Source organism: Bubalus kerabau, chromosome 1 (genome assembly GCF_029407905.1).
Source record: "Bubalus kerabau isolate K-KA32 ecotype Philippines breed swamp buffalo chromosome 1, PCC_UOA_SB_1v2, whole genome shotgun sequence".
Taxonomy (NCBI): domain Eukaryota; kingdom Metazoa; phylum Chordata; class Mammalia; order Artiodactyla; family Bovidae; genus Bubalus; species Bubalus kerabau.
The window spans coordinates 236907513-236929049 of NC_073624.1; the positions used below are offsets into that span (position 1 = coordinate 236907513).

General features: G+C 38.8%; 1 protein-coding gene across 2 annotated transcripts in view; it reads left to right on the forward strand.

The window, feature by feature from the left end:
- The window catches only part of SGCD (sarcoglycan delta), a 697628-nt gene that overhangs the window by 667108 nt on the left and 8983 nt on the right, over positions 1 to 21537 (forward strand). For both annotated transcript variants that reach the window (XM_055560044.1, XM_055560033.1), the window contains one exon: positions 20759 to 20882. In XM_055560044.1, the coding sequence (XP_055416019.1) occupies positions 20759 to 20882 (124 nt within the window). The remainder of the gene's footprint in view (positions 1 to 20758; positions 20883 to 21537) is intronic.

The following is a 21537-nucleotide window of genomic DNA, read 5'->3' on the forward strand; positions in this document are numbered from 1 at the left end:
GAGGAACCAGAGATCAAATTGCCAGCATCTGCTGGATCATCAAAAAAGCAAGAGTTTCAGAAAAACATCTACTTCTGCTTTATTGACTATGCAAAGGCCTTTAACTGTGTGGATCACAATAAACTGTGGAAAATTCTGAAAGAGATGGGAATACTAGACCACCTGATCTGCCTCTTGAGAAATCTGTATGCAGGTCAGGAAGCAACAGCTAGAACTGGACGTGGAACAACAGACTAGTTCCAAATAGGAAAAGGAGTACGTCAAGGCTGAATATTGTCACCCTGCTTATTTAACTATATGCAGAGTACATCATGAGAAATGCTGGGCTGGATGAAGCACAAGCTGGAATCAAGATTGCTGGGAGAAATATCAATAACCTCAGATATGCAGATGACACCGCCCTTAAAGCAGAAAGTGAAGAAAAACTAAAACATCACTCTTGATGAAAGTGAAAGAGGAGGAGAGTGAAAAAGTTGGCTTAAATCTCAACATTCAGAAAACTAAGATCATGGCTTCTGGTCCCATCACTTCATGGCAAATAGATGGAGAAACAGTGGCAACAGTGACTGACATTATTTTCTTGGGCTCCAAAATCACTGCAGATGGTGACTGCAGCCATGATTATTAAAAGATGCTTGCTCCTTGGAAGGAAAGTTATGACCAACCTAAACAGCTTATTAAAAAGCAGAGACATTACTTTGCCAACAAAGGTCCGTCTAGTCAAGGCTATGGTTTTTCCAGTAGTCACATATGGATGTGAGAGTTGGACTATAAAGAAAGGGCCAAAGAGTTGATGCTTTTGAACCGTGGTGTTGGAAAAGACTCTAGAGACTCCCTTGGACTGCAAGGAGATCCAACCAGTCCATCCTAAAGGAAATCAGTCCTGAATATTCATTGGAAGGACTGATGTTGAAGCTGAAACTCCAATACTTTGGCCACCTGATGTGAACAGCTGACTCACTGGAAAAGATCCTGATGCTGGGAAAGATTGAAGGCAGAAGGAGAAGGGGACAACAGAGGTTGAAATGGTTTGATGGCATCACCGACTCAATGGACATGAGTTTGAGTAAACTCAGGAGTTGGTGATGGACAGGGAGGCCCTGCGTGCTGCAGTCCATGGGGTCACAAAGAGTCGGACGTGACTGGGTGACTGAACTGAACAGAATGTAGAAAAGATACTGATGAACCTATTTGCAGGAAAAGAATGGAGATGCAGACATTGAGAATGGACCATGACATATGACCTCTCTGAATCTTCCTGAGGCTGGTAGTGAATACCAGATGGGATTAAGTATTAAGTATGAAAAGCACCCAATATGCAGGGCTTAACATATGCATTTGCTAATGGCATGTGAATCTCATTATGTTGCTAAAACTTGACATTGGGCTTTCATTTGAGACCTCTGAGGTTACTTTGAATCAGGCTATGTAAAAGCATGACTTAAAAATACAGGGTGAATCACAGTGGTTTTTAGGAAACTGAAGTCAGATGTCACATCAACTGAAAATTAAAGATTTTCAGTTTAAAATTATCCCATCAATTGAAAATTCAATTATGAATTTTCAAGTTGACAACAGAATGGGCCACGGTGTTTAACATGATGGAACCCAATACTATGCTCTGAAAGTTGTCAAGCATCAAAATCTCTCTCTGCATTAATTTAAATGGCCCATTACACTGATTCAAATCAGGTTCTTGAGAATTACTGTTGGTTCATTACTGTTTCTCAAACAGCCCAACTAAAATATGGGAGTGATTTTTAAAGCACTTTTCTTTAAATAGGAATTCAACTTTGAGCTCTTAAAGATTCAGTGAGAGCTAATGAACTTTAGATCAATGAAGAAATTGTTTGACAGTTACACACATTCTTTGAGTAATGAAATCCCACTGATGGAAGTTTTATATATATAATATCATTGGCTAAGCAACAGAGAAATGCAGTTGCTCAGATAGTACAATAGGCCCATTAAGTAGGCACTGATGTTTCCATTTATCAACTTAGCTGCTCTGGTCCCAGCCTGAATTACTAACAATTCTGTTCTCATCAGTAGGATGGTAGGGTTCCATAGTAAAGGTTGTCTATCTACAACTCACACATAGATCTGCTAAGTCAGTGGTTTTCAGCCATCACCACATCAATGTCTCAGCATTCTCATTTAGTTTGTGTGGGATGTGACCCAGGTTTTGAAAGCTCCCCCATGTGGCTCTTACCAAATTGAAATTTCCTAGTCCCTGATATCAGCCAATCCAAGAACTCCCTAAAAGCAGTTTCTTTAACCAAAATGCCACAAAGTTTATATTCTCTCTCACCAGTTCTTTCTAAATCATTTTCCTTTCTATTATAACTTTGTATTATATTTTTCCTCAAACTTAGAACATACACAGTCATTTTAGGTGTTGGTGTCACTGTGAATCTGTTGTTTTCGAAGAAGGACGGGGATGCTAACCTTCTATTTCAGTTACCACATACAGTACTCGGTTTTTATGATGTTTCGAAGGTCATTCCCTAAAGTAACAAAAGCCATTGTTTCCATTCTCTGAGGATGGGAACAAAATATGATCTAAAAACTTGTCTCGGTTTGGAAGTGATTAACGTAGATACTTATGATGAAGGAAATGAAAACAAGAAATCTGGATAAGTAATCACTGTTTCTACAAAAACAATTTCAACAAAAAATGAGCTTGAAACGGGGAGAACAAACTGATAATGCCAAGAGCAAATAAATTATTCTCTGAGATTTAAAAACACACCTGTGATAGCATTTAAAGTTTTGTGGGTGTTTTTGATTCATGACATTCCCAAGTATCACCACCCCACGTTTCACAGGTCCTTGAAATGAAGTTTGAGCAGAGAAGAGGAGGTTTCAAATCCATGCAGAAATGTACCAGGAAACAGAGGTTTTTGACAGAGAAAACATCTCTCCAGGGTTTCATTAACCTAAGAGACACAACCAGTTTTTCTCCTTGTCATATTCCCTGGCTGCACTAGACCTAGGAAACCATGTCAGAGGGGAACCAGGAGAGTCTGGGCACTGTGGACTCTGGTCAGGACTTTTCTTTGTCCCCAGCTATAGAAAGAGATGATTTCAGAGGACACCATCCTGACTTAGCCAGAATAATAGTTCCTAGTCTCACCAGCCAAACCAACTCAGCTGCCACTCCATAGAACTAGACTGTGTTTTGGAGTGTATAAGCAACTATACCATTGCTACAGCAACACAGGTATACACCAACCATGATCAAACATGCCTCTCACTTTTCTGTCTATAGCCCTGTAATCCACCTGGTCACTTGATGTTCTCAAACACCTTCAAATCAACTTCTCTAAAACTCAACTCACAAGACACTAAAAGTGTTCTTTTTACATTGTTCCCTATCTTTGTGGCTGACCACCACCAAATGCTAGAAATCATCCTTGATGCTGATTTGGGTATGATGATGAAATGAGTCTTCTCCCACCTGCATAGCCACAGACTCCTATCTCCTTTTCTTGCACTGATAAAAGAATGAAATTAGAACATTGTTTAACACTATACACAAAATAAACTCAAATTGGACTAAAGATCTAAATGTAAGACTGCTGCTGCTGCTGCTGCTGCTAAGTTGCTCCAGTCGTGTCCGACTCTGTGTGACCCCATAGACGGCAGCCCACCAGGCTCCCCCATCCCTGGGATTCTCCAGGCAAGAACACTGGAGCGGGTTGCCATTTCCTTCTCCAATGCATGAAAGTGAAAAGGGAAAGTGAAGTCGCTCAGTCGTGTCTGACACTTAGCGACCCCATGGACTGCAGCCTACCAGGCTCCTCCGTCCATGAGATTTTCCAGGCAAGAGTACTGGAGTGGGGTGCCATGTAAGACTAGATACTATAAAACTCTTAGAGGAAAACATAGGCAGAACACTTTGACACAAATTACAGAAATATCTTTTTTGATCCTTCTCCAAGAGTAATGGAAATAAAAACAAAAAGAAACAAATGGATCCTAATTAAACTCAAGAGCTTTTGCACAGCAAACCATAAACAAAATGAAAAAAACAACCCACAGAATGGTAGAAAATATTTGAAAATAATGGGATCAACAAGGGATTAATCTCCAAAACTTACAAACAGCTCAGCTGGCTCAATATCAAAAAAACAAGCAACCTGATAAAAAATGGGTGGAAGATCTACCTAGACATTTCTCCAAAGAAGACATACAAATGCCCAAGAAGCACATGACAAGATGCTCAACATAATTATCAGAGATATGCAAATCAAGAGAGATACCACCTCATACTAGTCAGAATGGCCATCGATAAAAAATCTTCAAACAATAAATGCTAGAGAGAGTGTGGAGAAAACACTGTTGATGAGAATGTAAATTGTTACAACCATTAAGGAGAACAGTATGGAGGCTCCTTAAAAAGCTAAAAATAGAGCTATATGATCCAGCAATCCCACTCATAGGCATATATCAGAGAAAACCATAATTTGAAAAGATACATGCACACCAATGTTCATTTAAGCACTGTTTACAATAGCCAAAATGTGGAAGTAACTTAGGTGTCCATCGACAGATGAATAAGGAAGATGTGGTATGTATACACAATGGAATATTATTCAGCTGTTAAATGCAATGAAATAATGCCATTTTCAGCAACATAAATGGACCTGGAGTTCGTCATACTAAATTAAGTAAATCAGAGAAAGACAAATATCATGGTAACTCTTATATGTAGCTAGTCACTAGAACCTCTTGGTGGTTTAGTCACTAAGTTGTGTCCAACTCCTGCAGCCCCATGGACTGTAGCCCACCAGGCTGCTCTGTCCATGGGATTTTCCAGGCAAGAATACTGGAGTGGATTGCCATTTCCTTCTCCAGAGGATCTTCCTGGCCCAGGGATCGAACCCAGGTCTCCTGCATTGCAGGCAGATTCTTTACCGATTGAGCTATGAGGGAAGCCCAACTCTTATATACAGAATCTTAAAAATGATACAAATAAATTTATTTATAAAAGAGAAACAGACTCGCAGACTTAGAGCCTGAATTTACAGTTACCAGGGGGAGTGAGGGGGTGGGGAGGGGATAGATTGGGATTGGCATGTACACACTAATATATTTAAAATAGATAACCAACAAGGACCTAGTGTATAGCACAACAAACTCTGCTCAGTACTCTGTAATAACCTAAATGGGAAAAGAATTTGAAAAAGAATATATACTTTTTATATATAAACTTTGCTATACACCAGATACTAACACATTGTTAATCAACTATATTCCAATATAAAATATTTTTTTTAAATGGAAGCACTGAGAAACATTTCTTAACATAAGAAATGAAAATAATAATTATTTACCAACCTTTAAAGGAGAGTTGATTTTACTATACAGTTTCCAAGTCCATTATTTGAAAAACCAGAAACCTGGACCTCTGGAGTACAATGGTAGAGCAGTACAAGTCCTTTGACCAGTTGTTCTGGTTGAAAAGAACTAAAACCAATGGCGAAAATATTTTAAAAATATTTTAAATGTACTCATGAGCTAGAAATGATGTATGATTAGTCACAGTCCAAAAGCTAAAACATAGGAACCCAGAGAAGTAATCTGAGCATGGAAGTCACCCATAACTTTATAGATTTTACTGAACTAGATGAAATTCAGCTTGTTTTATGGACTGAGGGAAAATGGGAACATGAAGAAAATCTCAGTGCCCACTGAATGGAAGTAATCCATTTAGAGATACCACAGATTTAAATGGGACCCCAATGTACCAAACCCTCAATGTACAGATGAAATAGAATTCAGCCTACCTGGTCTTGCCCTCCTCTGACTTTTCCACCCTGAGGATTGCAAGGGAATTAGCCAGTTTTTAACTTCAGCACTGGAGAGAAAAATTTCTCCAAGGCTTGGTAACTTCAAATTGACCCTCCTTCTGCCTGAATTCATATTACCTGGTTGGTTCTGAGACCTCAAGGAAAGAAATTAGTTTACACTAGGCCAAACTGAAGATGGCTTCAGTGACCAATGGAAACAGATGCAAACCCTCTCTAGAGAAAATCACCTTAAAAGTAGGTCTCTGATAATTTCAGTAGATTAAGATCCAAGACAGAGAAAGCCACAGAGGCAAAAAGTATGGAACGTCCTCAGAAGCAAGGCACCATGAGCAAGAGAGCATTGAAACAAAGATGCACAGAAGTTTCCAATATGAGAATTAGCAGGGAAAATATAAAGTAATATGTTCACTATGAGTAGAGAAACAAAAGAGAATTGAAAGAATAAAAAACAAAGGAATATAAAAATGGCTAACAACTGAGCAATAGAGATTTTCTAAAAATGAAAATATAATCTCAAAAAGCAAAATTCCACTGGATGTGATGAAAAATAATAAAAAGAAAATTAAATGAACATGAGACTGTGTCTAAAGAATCATCCAGGAACAGAGAGGCAGAATAATACGAATGTCTAATCCAAGATTCAGCATGAAAAGAGAGAGAACAGAGCAAAAACAATTTTCAAAGTGTATCAGCTGAGTGTTGTTCAGAAGTGATGAAAGACACAAAACTACAAATTTAGAGAGTAAAAAAAAAATCAGAGAGAGTAAATAAAATTAAATCCACATCTAGGCACATCAAAATAACATTGCAAAAGAGCATCTGGAGAGAAAAGAACAAAATAGAAGTTCTAGAACTGAAGATAGATTGACAGCTGACTCAGTTCAGTTCAGTTGCTCAGTCATGTCCGACTCTTTGCAACCCCATGAATCGCAGCACGCCAGGCCTCCCTGTCCATCACCAACTCCTGGAGTTCACTCAGACTCACATTCATCGAGTCAACGATGCCATCCAGCCATCTCATCCTCTGTCGTCCCCTTCTCCTCCTGCCCCCAATCCCTCCCAGCATCAGAGTCTTTTCCAATGAGTTAACTCTTCGCATGAGGTGGCCAAAGTACTGGAGTTTCAGCTTTAGCATCATTCCTTCCAAAGAAATCCCAGGGCTGATCTCCTTCAGAATGGACTGGTTGGACCACCTTGCAGTCCAAGGGACTCTCAGGAGTCTTCTCCAACACCACAGTTCAAAAGCATCAAGTCTTTGGTGCTCAGCCTTCTTCACAGTCCAACTCTCACATCCATACATGACCACAGGAAAAACCATAGCCTTGACTAGACGAACCTTTGTTGGCAAAGTAATGTCTCTGCTTTTGAATATGCTACCTAGGTTGGTCATAACTTTCCTTCCAAGGAGTAAGCGTCTTTTAATTTCATGGCTGTAGTCACCATCTGCAGTGATTTTGGAGCCCAGAAAAATAAAGTCTGACACTGTTTCCACTGTTTCCCCATCTATTTCCCATGAAGTGATGGGACCAGACCTAAGATCATGAAGCCATGATCTTCATTTTCTGAATGTTGAGCTTTAAGCCAACACTTTCACTCTCCTCTTTCACTTTCATCAAGAGGCTTTTGAGTTCCTCTTCAATTTCTGCCATAAGGGTGGTATCATCTGCATATCTGAGGTTATTGATATTTCTCCCAGCAATCTTGATTCCAGCTTGTGTTTCTTCCAGTCCAGCATTTCTCATGATGTACTCTGCATATAAGTTAAATAAGCAGGGTGACAATATATAGCTTTGACGTACTCCTTTTCCTATTTGGAACCAGTCTGTTGTTCCATGTCCAGTTCTAACTGTTGCTTCCTGACCTGCATACAGATTTCGCAAGAGGCAGGTCAGGTGGTCTGGTATTCCCATCTCTTTCAGAATTCTCCACAGTTTATTGTGATCCACACAGTCAAAGGCTTTGGCATAGTCAATAAAGCAGAAATAGATGTTTTTCTGGAACTCTCTTGCTTTTTCCATGATCCAGCAGATGTTGGCAATTTAATCTCTGGTTCCTCTGCCTTTTCTAAAACCAGCTTGAACATCAGAATGTGGTCCACTGGAGAAGGGAATGGCAACCACTTCAGTATTCTTGCCTTGAGAACCCCATGAACAGTATGAAAAGGCAAAATGATAGGATACTGAAAGAGGAACTCCCCAGGTCAGTAGGTGCCCAATATGCTACTGGAGATCAGTGGAGAAATAACTCCAGGAAGAATGAAGGGATGGAGCCAAAGCAAAAACAATACCCAGCTGTGGATGTGACTGGTGATAGAAGCAAGGTCCGATGCTGTAAAGAGCAATATTGCATAGGAAACTGGAATGTCAGGCCCATGAATCAAGGCAAATTGGAAGTGGTCAAACAAGAGATGGCAAGAGTGAATGTCAACATTCTAGGAATCAGCGAACTCAAATGGACTGGAATGGGTGACTTTAACTCAGATGGCCATTATATCTACTACTGCGGACAGAAATCCCTCAGAAGAAATGGAGTAGCCATCATGGTCAACAAAAGAGTCCATAATGCAGTACTTGGATGCAATCTCAAAAATGACAGAATGATCTCTGTTCATTTCCAAGGCAAACCATTCACTATCACAGTAATCCAAGTATGCCCCAACCAGTAATGCTGAAGAAGCTGAAGTTGAATGGTTCTATGAAGACCTACAAGACGTTTTAGAACTAACACCCAAAAAAGATGTCCTTTTCATTATAGGGGACTGGAATGCAAAAGTAGTAAGTCAAGAAACACTTGGAGTAACAGGCAAATTTGGCCTTGGAATACGGAATGAAGCAGGGCAAAGACTAATAGAGTTTTGCCAAGAAAATGTACTGGTCATAGCAAACACCCTCTTCCAACAACACAAGAGAAGACTCTACACATGGACATCACCAGATGGTCAACACTGAAATCAGATTGATTATGTTCTTTGCAGCCAAAGATGGAGAAGCTCTATACAGTCAACAAAAACAAGACCAGGAGCTGACTGTGGCCCAGATCATGAACTCCTTATTACCAAATTCAGACTTAAATTGAAAAAAGTAGGGAAAACCACTAGACCGTTCAGGTATGACAGCTGTCTACTTAACCACAATAGTGAGAACCAGAATACAGAGGAATAATCTTCAATTCCTAAGAGAAAATAACTATCAGCACAGCATGATGCATCCAAAGAAAAATCTCTTTTACTAAAGAAGGAGGATTAAAAAATTATTTCAGAAAAATAAAACTGAGGATTTGCCCCAGCAAACTCTCACTAAAAGAAAATGTCAAAAATTTTCTTGATTTTAAGAAAGGAAGGTTTACGATGACAGAAGAAATAAAGATAGAAAGTGGAAATGCATATTAATAAATATACCTAAACATTGAATAAGCAATAATCTGTCTGAATTAAACAACACAGAACCGAAATACCTAATAGTACATACAGATAAATATGTAAATATCTGGATTGTTACATTTTAAAAGAAAATCCATTAAAGACTCAATATTATTCAGGTATCCACTCTCCTCAAAATTGATCTATGGATTCAGCACAATCCCAATTAAATTGCCTACAGGCCTTTAAGACACATGGAAAAGGAAAAAAAACTAGAAAAGCTAAACCAATGTTTTCCTTTTGCAAAAGCTAAAGGGTTCACTTTAGCTAATTCCAAAGTTGTATCAAACAAGACAGTCTGGTGTTAGCATAAGGATGGACAGGGAGGCCTGGCACACTGCGGTCCATGGGGTCACAAAGAGCTGGACACGGCTGAGTGACTGAACTGAACTGAGGCAAATAGATAAACAGAATGGAGTAGAGAGTGTAAAAATACGTCTATTAGGTATGGTTAATTGATTTTCAACAAAAGCATCAGTGCTATTCAATAGAGAAAGGATTCATTTTTTTTTTTTTTTTTCAGTAAATGGTGCTGGAACAACTAGATAAACCTACTGGGGAAAAAGTGAACCTCGACTCTATTCTTAGAAACCAATTCACGATGAATTATAAATCTAGATGTAAAACTAAAACTATAAAGCTTCCAGTGAAAGACATGGAAGACTATGTATCCTTGGGGTAGGTGATGATTTATTAGGGAAGGTACAGAAGTACTAAACATAAAAATATGATAAATTGACACTCATTGGAAGACATTATTTAAAAATGAAGGCAGTCATGGATTGGGAGAAAATACTTTATACAGATAGATAAATAGAAAGATTTTAGATATATGAACATATTCAGATATACATGCATATCTGAATTTTCTGAAAGTGTATCTGAAATTTCAAAGATATGTTGATATATACACACACAAAAACTTTACCTAGCATATACATCAAATCAATAACCAAAAAAAAACAAATAATCCAATGGTTTAAAAAAATATTGCACAAAAGTTTTAAATAGATCTCTCGCAAAAGAACAATCTTTGAATACCCAATAAACACATGAAAAGCTGCTCAACATGATTAGTCATCAGGGAAATGAAACTTGTAAAGAAGAATCATTTTATAGCCACTGGAATAGCTTTAATTACATCAGTATTTGTGTTAAGAATATAAAATTGCACAAGTATCTTGGAAAACAGTTTGGCAGTTTTCTTACTGTATTAATCTATGATGGTACAAAATTTGGCAACTTAAAAACAAGACATTTATTATCTCAGTTTCTGAGGGTCAGAAATCTGGGTGCAATTTAGTGATGCCTCTCACTCAAGATCAATTATCAGGTTGCAGTTAAGCTGTGGGCCAGGGCTGTGATCTTTTCAAATGCTTGTCTTGAGGAAGATCTATTTATAAATGCAGTTGTAGGTAAGACTAGGCTTCCTGTAGACTATTGGATTGAGGGCCTTAGCTCCTCACAGGACAATGGGCTCCCCCGTTTTCTCAGATATCTTCATAGGGCAGTGCTCAGCATAGCATCTCTTTGAGTGAGGGAATGAGAGCACAAAGCCAAGATGGAAGCCACAGTCTTTTTTTAAGCTAGTCTCCTAAGTGACATCCTGGCACACTTTACTTGTGTAGAAGCAAACCACTATGTATACTTGCTCCTTGGAAGGAAAGTTATGACTCATCTAGACAGCGTATTAGAAAGCAGAGACATCACCTTGCCAACAAAAGCCTGTATAGTCAAAGTTATGGTTTTTCCAGTAGTCATGTAAGGATGTGAGAATTGGACCATAAAGAAGGCTGAGCACTGAAGAATTGATGCTTTTGAATTGTGGTGCTAGAGAAGACTCTTGAGAGTCCCCTGGATAGCAAGGAGATCAAACCAGTCCATCCTAAAGGAAATCAACCCTGAATATTCATTGGAAGGACTAATGCTGAAGCTGAAGTTCTAATACTTTGGCCACCTGATGCAAAGAGCCGACTCATTGGAAAAGACCCTTGTCAGTGGGAAAGATTGAGGGCAGGAGAAGGGGGCTGCAGAGGATGAGATGATTAGATAGCATTACCGACTCAATGGACGTGAGTTTGAGCAAACTCCAGGAGATAGCAAAGGACAGGGAATCCTGGCGTGCTGCAGTCCCTGGGGTCACAAAGAGCTGGGCATGACTTAGAAGCTGAACAACAACATATCCAGCCCACATCTAGGAGACAGAATCACCTAAAAGCATGAATACCAGGAGGCAAGGATCTTAGGGGATTATTTTAGATGCTATTTTAGCACATTTCTTAAAGACACACCTATGCTATAACCTAACAGTTCTACTCATAGCTACTTATTTTAGAGAAATGAAAAACTTTATCCTCATAAAGATGTATGCAATATAGCCCCAACCTCAAAACAACCAAATATCTACTAACAAGAGACTGGATAAAGGGTGCATACTTTCAGTTATAAGCTCAATGAGTTCAGAAGAGCTAGTGTACAGCACAGTGATGACTATAGTTATTAAATAATACTGTATTATATGTTTGAAATTTGCTAAAAGAGTACATTTTAAATATTGTTGCCACATGGGAGAAAAAGATAAATATGTGAGGTGATGGATAGGTTAATTAACTGCAAGAATCGGTTCACAATATACACATGTATTAAAACATCGTGTTGTACAAATATAGACAATGTTTATTTCTTAGTAAAAGTTAAAAAAACCTGTGCATTTCATTGTATGTAAATTTTTCCTTAATAAAAAGTCATCTGAAAATTTTTAAAAATGCAATTAATGTGAGAGACACATCTAAAATATAATCATACAGAATGGATGATATTTAAAAGAATAATGTGTTCAAGGAAAATACTGACAAATAGAACAACTATACTAATAGGTAAAATGGCTTTTAAGGCAAAAAACATAAGAAATAGAACTATTTTATACATGGAATCCTAAGCTGATGTGTATTTAATAACATACCTCTCTTTATAACTGATAGATCAAACAGGTATATATCTTGAGTTAATAGACATAGAACATAGCACCAACAACTGCAGAACACATATCTTTTCAGACAGGCATGAATATTTGTAAAAATTAACATATACTGGCCCAAAAATCTAGTCTCAATTTTTAAATAATTGATTTATTAAAGAGATTATTAGTTTAAAACTAATGAATAAAATATATGGTAGACATATATACTAGAAAATCTTACATATTTAGAAATTAAGGAAAGTCCTTCTATAAAGCTTACCAGAGGAGAAATTATACTAAAATGGCAAAATATTCACACCTATATTATTAATGCTTCTTTGGTATGCTGCCCCCAGATGCATATCCTTAAATGAAAATATTAAAAATTAAGAAGGCAGAACATTTTAATTAACTAAGGCGGCAACACATTTTAGAACTTAGAATAATTCTGCAGTTCTATTTAGAACAAAAGACAGGAAAATTCAAGCACAAGAAATAAGCATAACACAGGGTTGACAAAAGCAAAAGTTAGCTCTTTGAAAAGACTAATAATTGACAGTACTGCTCAAGGGGAAAAGAAGACATGAATATAAATATTTGGAACAACAAAAGACATAACTACAAATGTGGGGACAGTTTTTAAAATGAAAATATTATAAAAAGCTTTGCCAAGAAGTTTAAACCTCTCTATGAAATGAAAAAATTCCGAGAAAAGAGATAACTTGCCAAAGTCAACCTGAGAAGAAGCATAAAACATGTATAATCCTGTAATTAACTTTAAATGGGAAAATATGTCATTCAATGCCCAGGTTTCTCAATGATTTTAAATATACAAAAGGTAAATAAATCTAATCTTTCATTAAATATTTCAGAATAAAGTGATAGAACTTGAAAAAGATATTGATATATAATGACGTTAGTGACATGAAAGTCACTCAGTCGTGTCTGACTCTTTGTGACCCCCTGGACTGTATAGTCCCTGGAATTCTCCAGGCCAGAATACTGGAGTGGGTAGCCTTTCCCTTCTTCAGGGGATCTTCGCAAGCCAGGGACTGAACCCAGGTCTCCCACATTGCAGGCGGAATGACAGCGTTAAGGTAATACCAAAAATTGAGTGGATTATTGAAAAATTAACATAATTCACCACATTAATATATTAAGTATATTATCTCAAAATATGAAGAATACAATGGTACTTGATAAAATTCACAGTAATGAATGATAGAAACTCTTAGCAAATAGAATAGAAAGGAAATCTCTCATCATGATAAAAAGTATTTCAGGGGAAAAAAATAAAACCCTAGAACAAAGAAGTTTTACTTAATGGTGAATTTTTTAAAGCTTTCCCTTTCAAGTCAGGAAAAGGCAAGATTGCCATTTCCTTACTATTAATTAGCCCTGTATTGGACAATCCTAGACAGAACAGTATAGAAAGTGAAAGAAATAAAAAGTATTAAGAAATCAAAAGATATAGAACTGTCATAAAATAACTAGTGCCTACCAAGTAAACCTGGGTTGGGAAGATCCCCCGGAGAAGGAAATGGCAACTCCCCTCCAGTATTCTTGCCTGGGAAATCCCATGGACAGAGGAACCTATCCATGGGTTCCAGAAGAGTCAGACATGATTTAGCAACTAAACAATAACAAGAAAAACAAAATCAACCTGTGTACAAATTATGAAAAATAAGATAATTTGTTGTTGTTCAGTCGCTCAGTCATGTCCAATTCTGTAATCCCATGGACTGCAGCATGCCAGGCTTCCCTATCTTTCACCATCTCCTGGAGTTTGCTCAAACTCAGTCCATTGAGTTGGTGATGCCATCCAACCATCTCATCTTCTGTTGTCCCCTTCTCCTTCTGCCTTATTTACCTAGGTGTTAACTATAAGATCAACATATCGAAAACAACAAACAAAAACCTGAATCTCAATACAATAGGAAAAAGAAGTGTAAGAGAAGTACTTTTTAACCAAAATATCATTTTCAGTAGCCACAAGAGATATGCTGAATCCACATACAAAAAAAAAAAAAATCTAACTGTATTGAAATACATCCAAGAAAATTTAGTAGAGACAGATGAAATCATCATGGAGAGAACCTAAATCCAACCAAAATTCCAACAGGTCTTCCTTCATTTGATGCTGAAATTAGGTAGGTAGAATAAGAAAAGGAGTCCAGAAAGGCAGTGGCTAAAAGACAAGGAAGGGAAAAGACTCCGGCCCAATTTTGGCTCCTCTGTTTATGTGTTTTTTTTTCCTCCTCCCCCTGGGCCTGCCTTATATAAATTGGGCTAGCCAAGAGTGCTGTCTGTTTTATCTGAGGTCCTCACTCTGGTCCTCGGACCTTCCTTGGTTCTAGTTTTGTGGGCTTTTCCCTTCCTTGTCTTTTAGCCACTGCCGTTCTGGACTGCTTTTTCCTATTCTAACTACGTCACAGCTGTCTTGAAAAAGCATCGTAAGAGGACTTGTCTTATGAAATGTAAAGAATTTAAAAGTTGTAGTAAGTTAAAACCCTTAATTGTTATCACAGGGATAGATGAATAGAATAATGAAATAGACTAGAAAGACCCATAAGTGTCTGGCAACATCATTTATGAAAGAACTAAATACAGGCTTTTCAATATATGATGTTGAGATCCTTCACCAGTATCTGTTTTTACCCCCAACCTCAGACCATACCCAAACATGAATACCCAATGAATTAGAGACTTAGCAAAACATAAAAGTGTTAAAAATAATATTGAAGAACTTGATGGTTTCAGTGTAGGGAAGGATTTCTCAAATAAGACACAGAAAGCACAAATGCTAGAGGAAAAGATAATAAAATTTTTGGCATTAAAATATAAAACTTTGTTCACCCAAAGATGCTAAGCATAAAATGAAAAGATAAGCTACTGACTCAAAAGAAGGAATTATCAACGCATATCAATACATATCAATTGTTTAGCAATTGTAAATTGCTAAACAATTATTTTTCAGAATACATAAAGCATGATTACAATTCACACAAAATCACAAAAACAAAAGACATTTCACTGAAGAAGAGTCCCAAATGGCTTACCAGCAAATAGAAAGATGCTTAACTCCATTACTAAACTAGGAAATGCATATTTAAAAGACAATAGCATCCCATTTCACACTCATTTCATAATGAACAATATCAAATGCTAGCAAGAAATAGAATAAACAGAATAAATAGAATAAACTCTATACATTACTAGTGGGAAAATAATAAAGCTGTAGATAAGCATACCCTAGGAGCTAGCAATGTCACTCTTCACCTGTGTGTCCTAAAGAAAATTTACAAATAAACACCGGGATGCACATCAGAGATGACTTAGTAGAAAAAAACACTTGGGATCAATCAAAATGTCCAGCAAAAGGATGAACAATAAATCATGATGTGTGATTAACCCGAGGGAATCAAATAAATTACAGCCAGGTATGGCTGTTCGTCAGGAACAAACTGTTGAGGCCAAAAATAAATAAATCACTAAGTGGAATCATTCTGTGCATAAAGCTCAAAAACACATGATAGTGAACAATTTATCATTTAAGCAGGCAAATGTAGTAATGTAATAGTACAAAGAAAAGCAAGAAAACAGTAAGCAAAATTCATAGTACTAGTTACTCTTGAGAGAAGGAAATGGATAGAATTAGGAAAAGGAGCTCAGGGAATTACAAAGAATTTTTTTTTTCCTAAGTAGGTGGTGAGTATACCTGGGTTGGAAAGATCCCCTGGAAGATGGCATGGCAACCCACTCCAGTTTTCTTGCCTGGATAATCCCATGGATGGAGGAGCCTGGCGGGCTAGAGTCCATTGGGTTGCAAAGAGTTGGAAATGGCTGAGCAACTAAGCAAACACACACACACACACACACACACACACACACACACACAAGATCTATGGCAATGTCATCCTTTTTACTATATTTATATTTGGAGAAATCTTTGCATCAATTCCAAAAGTTTAATGATTTGAAAAAAATTTTTGTTTTCCACCAGTAGCCCTGGCAATAATAGGCCAGATTAGAATATCAGCTGCCTCCTGTTTAAAGCATCTCCATCACTTGACATCTATGATTGCTCAGAGCCTAGTTTCCCTTCGAGCTTTCTTATGGGTCACTCACTGACATTACCTAGCCAGTCTTTGTGGGCATCTGGTATGACAACGTTGTTTCAGAGTAGTGGTTCTCAAAGTGTGGTCCCCCAACTATCAGCTTCAACATCACCTGTGACTTGCCAATAGTGCAGGCATTCAGGCACCACCCTGAACCTACTGTGTATAACCCAGGGGAGCCTGGCAGGGGATTCTGCTGCTCAAGTTTGAGAACCACTGTTTTGAACAGCACAGGCTAGCCTTAGGCCTCCTCTCCTAGACTTGTGTCTATTTTCAGGCTCTTTCAATCCTCCCAGAGGAGTCACATTTGCTCCTATCAGGAGCTGTATTCATTTCAAAGAGCCGACAGGACCCTCAGTTGTCTTCACCACCTCCCAAATCAGGAGGAAGCCTCCCTCCATTTTCCCTGCTCAATAACCAACTAAGCAGTAGAGTCATGGTTGTTAATCTATGGTCAGAAATTGACTGAAATCACTGCAAGAGTGCTTTATCTGCTCTGTGCAGGCCCTTCAGGGCTCTTGTAGGAGCTTTTGTCACACTGGAAGGATTTAGCATGTGCACATACTATTAAGTTTGCCTGAACAATAAAGGATGTTAAGATGGGGTTTGAAACACAAAGCCAGTTACCCTTTGGTCTCTGTGGCCAAGGAATTGCCATTTCTACCTTATTGGAGCCTTTGAATCTAGGAAGCAGAGTAGCCACGTTTCTCGTCACTTCCAAAGCTGCAAGAGGGAAAGAGGCAGCTGTCATTTCTAAGTTCACTTCTCTGGCCTGGGAGCCCTCCTGCTGATTTCAAAGCCCACAGGAGGTGGTGAGAGTAAAGGGAATTCCTAAGCCTGTCTGAAAAGCCAAAGCTCCAGCTGATAAAGTTCTCCAGGCTCCAGACATCATTTTTCTATCTTGAAAATTTCCCCTCAACTATCATTTTGTATCAGCCATTCACCTTGAATAATATACAGCAAATAGGAACACATTCACTGTATCCTGAATCTGATGTCACTGATGTCAACCATTTCAGTAAGTTGTGAAAACCATTTAGGGTAGGAAATAAGTTTCCCTGTCACCTTACCCTTATTTACAGAGGTTGGTTTTGGAAATAAAAGTGCTAATTCCGTGAAGAGAGAGTTGGCATTTACTTACAAAGCGTGGGCAACAGGAAAGAAGTCCAGTTTTCCTGGCACTGATATTATACACTGTACAACACACTTGGGTTTGAATCTTGGTTTTTCCCTTTTACTAGATGCACAACCTTAAGCAAGTCATTCACCTTAGTCTCCCTTGCTTGTACAACCAGGACTAAAGGAGTGCTGAAGGCATAGGATTTTGTCAGGATTAAATGAGATAACAGGCTTCCCAGGTAGTGTGATGGTCAAGAACCTGCCTGCTAATGCAGGAGATCCAGGTTCAATCCCTGAGTCAAGAAGAGCCCCTAAAGTAAGAAATAGCACCCCACTCCAATATTCTTGCATGAAACACTCCATGGGCAGAGAAGCCTGGTAGGCCACAGCCCATGGGGCTGCAAAGAGTCGGACACAACTGAGCACACACATACCCAAAAGAGATAAACAGTATCAAACACTTCCTGCAGAGCCAATCACCTGGTAAGTATTCAATAAAGCATGGCTGAGGTTTGTGGCAAGAAATAACACTAACAAAATAGGTCAGACCAAGCTGTCAATGGTTGGATACGTCCAGTAGCTCCTGTATTTTCTAAGAAACTTGCAAGGGTTTTGATAAGTGGCATATTCAGAACTGACTTCAGGAAGATATATTTGTGCATGAAGTACACTGGGAAAAAAAAAGGAGGAGTTAGACACAAAACTTTTGAGGTTTCAGTAGTCCAGATTAGAGATGAACCCACTCCAGTACTCTTGCCTGAAAAATCCCATGGATGGAGGAGCCCAGTAGGCTGCAGTCCATGGGGTCGCTCAGAGTCGGACAGGACTGAGCGACTTCACTTTCACTTTTCACCTTCATGCATTGGAGAAGGAAATGACAACCCACTCCAGTATTCTTGCCTGGAGAATCCCAGGGACAGGGGAGCCTGGTGGGCTGCCGTCTATGGGGTCGCACAGAGTCAGACACGACTGAAGCGACTTAGCAGCAGCAGCAGCAGTATATTGAGGATGGAGAAGTCATGAATTACTCTCAGGGCAGGAACAGAGAGTCAGTTGTAAAGAATGGGCATGTGGACACAGCTGGGGCAGGAAAGGGTGGGACGATTTGGGAGAGTATGATTGACATATATACTACCACGTGTAAAATAAATAGCTAGTATCAAGTACAGGGAGTTCAGCTTGAAGCTCTGTGGTGACTTTAGAGGGGTGGGATGGGGAGTGGGTGGGTTCAAGAGGGAGGGCTATATGTATACATAGAGCTGATTCACTTCATTGTATAACAGAAATGAACAGAGCATTGTAAAGCAATTATACTCCATTTTTTTTTAAAAAGTTGAGTTAACCATTGTAATAAGGGAAGGAGAGAAGGTCAAAGGAAAGGGAAAGAGAGAAGATGGTTTGAGGACTGTATCCTGGGCAAGGTGGAGAAGTGCCATTGAGAAGATGGTGAACGAATGTGGAGGTGAGTAGGCAGTATTGTCAGAAGGGAAGTTTATGCCATGGAATGAATATTAGTGAAAACAGAAGGTTAGACAATGCTAGGATAAGGCGTATGAGTCAGCCAGACCATATAGGAGAGAAGCAAAGAAAATGGCAGAAAACCATCGGCAGATTTTAGAAGTAGGCTATAGGAAGAGCTCGACTGAGTTGGATTAAGTCCTAGACAAGGCTGCACTGCAGGGACATCATTCTCTGCTGTTCTAGTGACAAGACCCCCCTTCCTTGCCCAGATGTTCTAGTGAGAAAAACCGCAGGCAAAAGAAGTCCACCATAATTCAAGATGGATCCATACTCAGCTCAGCACCAACTGGGTGAAGATCTTGTGAGGAGGAAGCGGTAGGATGGGGGATTTTGCCACACACAAAGGGGTGAGGTCACAAGGGAAAGGAGGACTGAAAGAGAAGCTCAAGCCAGTCCTTTCCAGAGGACTAGAGACTTCAGGGACCCCAGACCTGGGAAATGGAGAAGAACCCTTTGTTGGCACCTGTACAATATGGCTTGGAATCACTCAGGGTGGCACTTCACTGGTGCCTTGCTCTTCTCGCCACTTACTGATGCCCAAGAGAATGTGCCCTACCCATGGGGGCTGGTGGAAGCAAAACATGGAGTCAGTGGTTGGCAGAGAGAATGATGTGATGTTCCTTTTAAACATGTTCAAAGTGTTTGAAAATTAGGAGTGGAGAAATATAAATGCAGAAAATTGATCTGATTTAGAGTGGTTTGGTGGCCATTGCCGAGGGCTATGCTTTCTAAGTTCAAATATTTTATTTGTAAGAGGGAAGAGGATCTTCACTCAATTCAACTGGGTGATATAGTGTTAAAATCTAGAATACTTAGAGGATGAGTTTTAGTTCATATTTTTTGCATAAAATAAGATAGGCAAAAAACTTTCTATGAAGCATTATCCTCTTTTGTGCCAATAATTAGCACAGAGTGTGGCTGATTCTCCTTTCTCTCAACTTAATTTACATACAATAAAATTCACTGTTGGATAGTATAATTAGTCCAAACGGTTTCTATAAACACATGGAGGTACCTAACTACCACTGTAACCAAGACAGAGAACAGTTCTGTCACCAAAAAAGCATCTACCCTTTATAGTTAAATCACTTCCCTCTCACTCCTAGCAACAACTTATCTATCCCGAGTCTTCTTTTGACAACTGCCTACTTGAGTAAGGCCTGAGATTTCTTTATGACTTGCAAGTGTCATAACAACGGTCACAGCAGTAATAGTAGTGATTAACACATATTAATCATACATTTCCAATGTGCCAGGCACCACTTGGAGCACTTTAAACATGAGGAAACTGAGGCTCTGAGAAATTTTGGAAAAGAGAGGAGGAAAGGACTTTCCAAGGACATACCATAGCAGCCCCATGGCTTGGGTCAATCATGTCCAACTCCTAGGTCTATTTTCTTAACCTCTACCTGTTCCCTGGAAGACACAGAAAGTAGGTCAAAATGGAGAGAATACCTACCAATTTCAGGAATCTCAGTTTAGACTTGAAACTGCCTTACTCTAGAGATAACTTATGTAAAAATTTGGTTAATCATGCTAATGAAGCAACAACTAACTAGGTGTAGGACGGAACAAAACTAGGATCCTGGAATACCTTCCTTACAATATTTATGATGTGCAATGAAGAAAAAGCCCGGATATGCTATGTCCACCCTAATAAAGTTGATCAGGCGTGTGAAGCAAAGGTAGAAGCACTTTCTCATCAGATACTGAAGTGTCATCTCAATGCTCAGAAGCATCAGCTTCCTCCTAAATTTACTAAAAGAGTGAAATGCGATCCTGACTCTTCGTCTTGTGTATATTTCAGGTTGGAGTCCCCGACCCGGTCTCTGGTGATGGAGGCCCCTAAAGGAGTAGAAATAAATGCAGAAGCTGGCAACATGGAAGCCACCTGCAGAACAGAGCTGAGACTGGAGTCCAAAGATGGAGAGGTAGGCGTGAGAGGGCCAGAAGCCCAGAGAGACACAGCTCCAATGAGCCAACAAGTCTTCTAAGACACATCACTGCTTTGCCTCTGAAGTTGATCCTACAGTGTAACAACAAAAAGCCAATCGGGAGGTTTTATTTCAGGATCACATATATTGAACAGCACAATTATAAGCCAAACCCACAACCCATACAAGTTATGACTTATTATTTGTAAAGTGCTGAGCTAATAGCACATATTACAAAAACAGAATTATAAGGACAGCTGTAAAAATGAATGCTAATTCCAAACCCTCTCATCACCTTAAAATAGATTTAGTTGGCTGGTAAAATTAAACTGTAAAACACACGAGACTATTTAAAGAGAGGCTTAGTTTACTTGTAGTCATTTTTAAGTGTATGCATCTACTTTCACCAAAAATGGAAAAGTAAGATCTAACAGCTATCCCAAATCAGAACAAGTCAAAACTTAGATAGGCAATGAGAAGCTAAGAGACGAGAGGCGGCATATATTCATTCTCTTACCCCAATACAGTCTCACTTTGGTGAACAGAAGAGCTGCTTGTGTTTTTGCAAGCAAGGGAAGCCAAATCCCCAAAGAAAATACAATTCAAATGCAAACTTTTGAAAATGCCTTCATCCTATTCATAAGTGAATTTT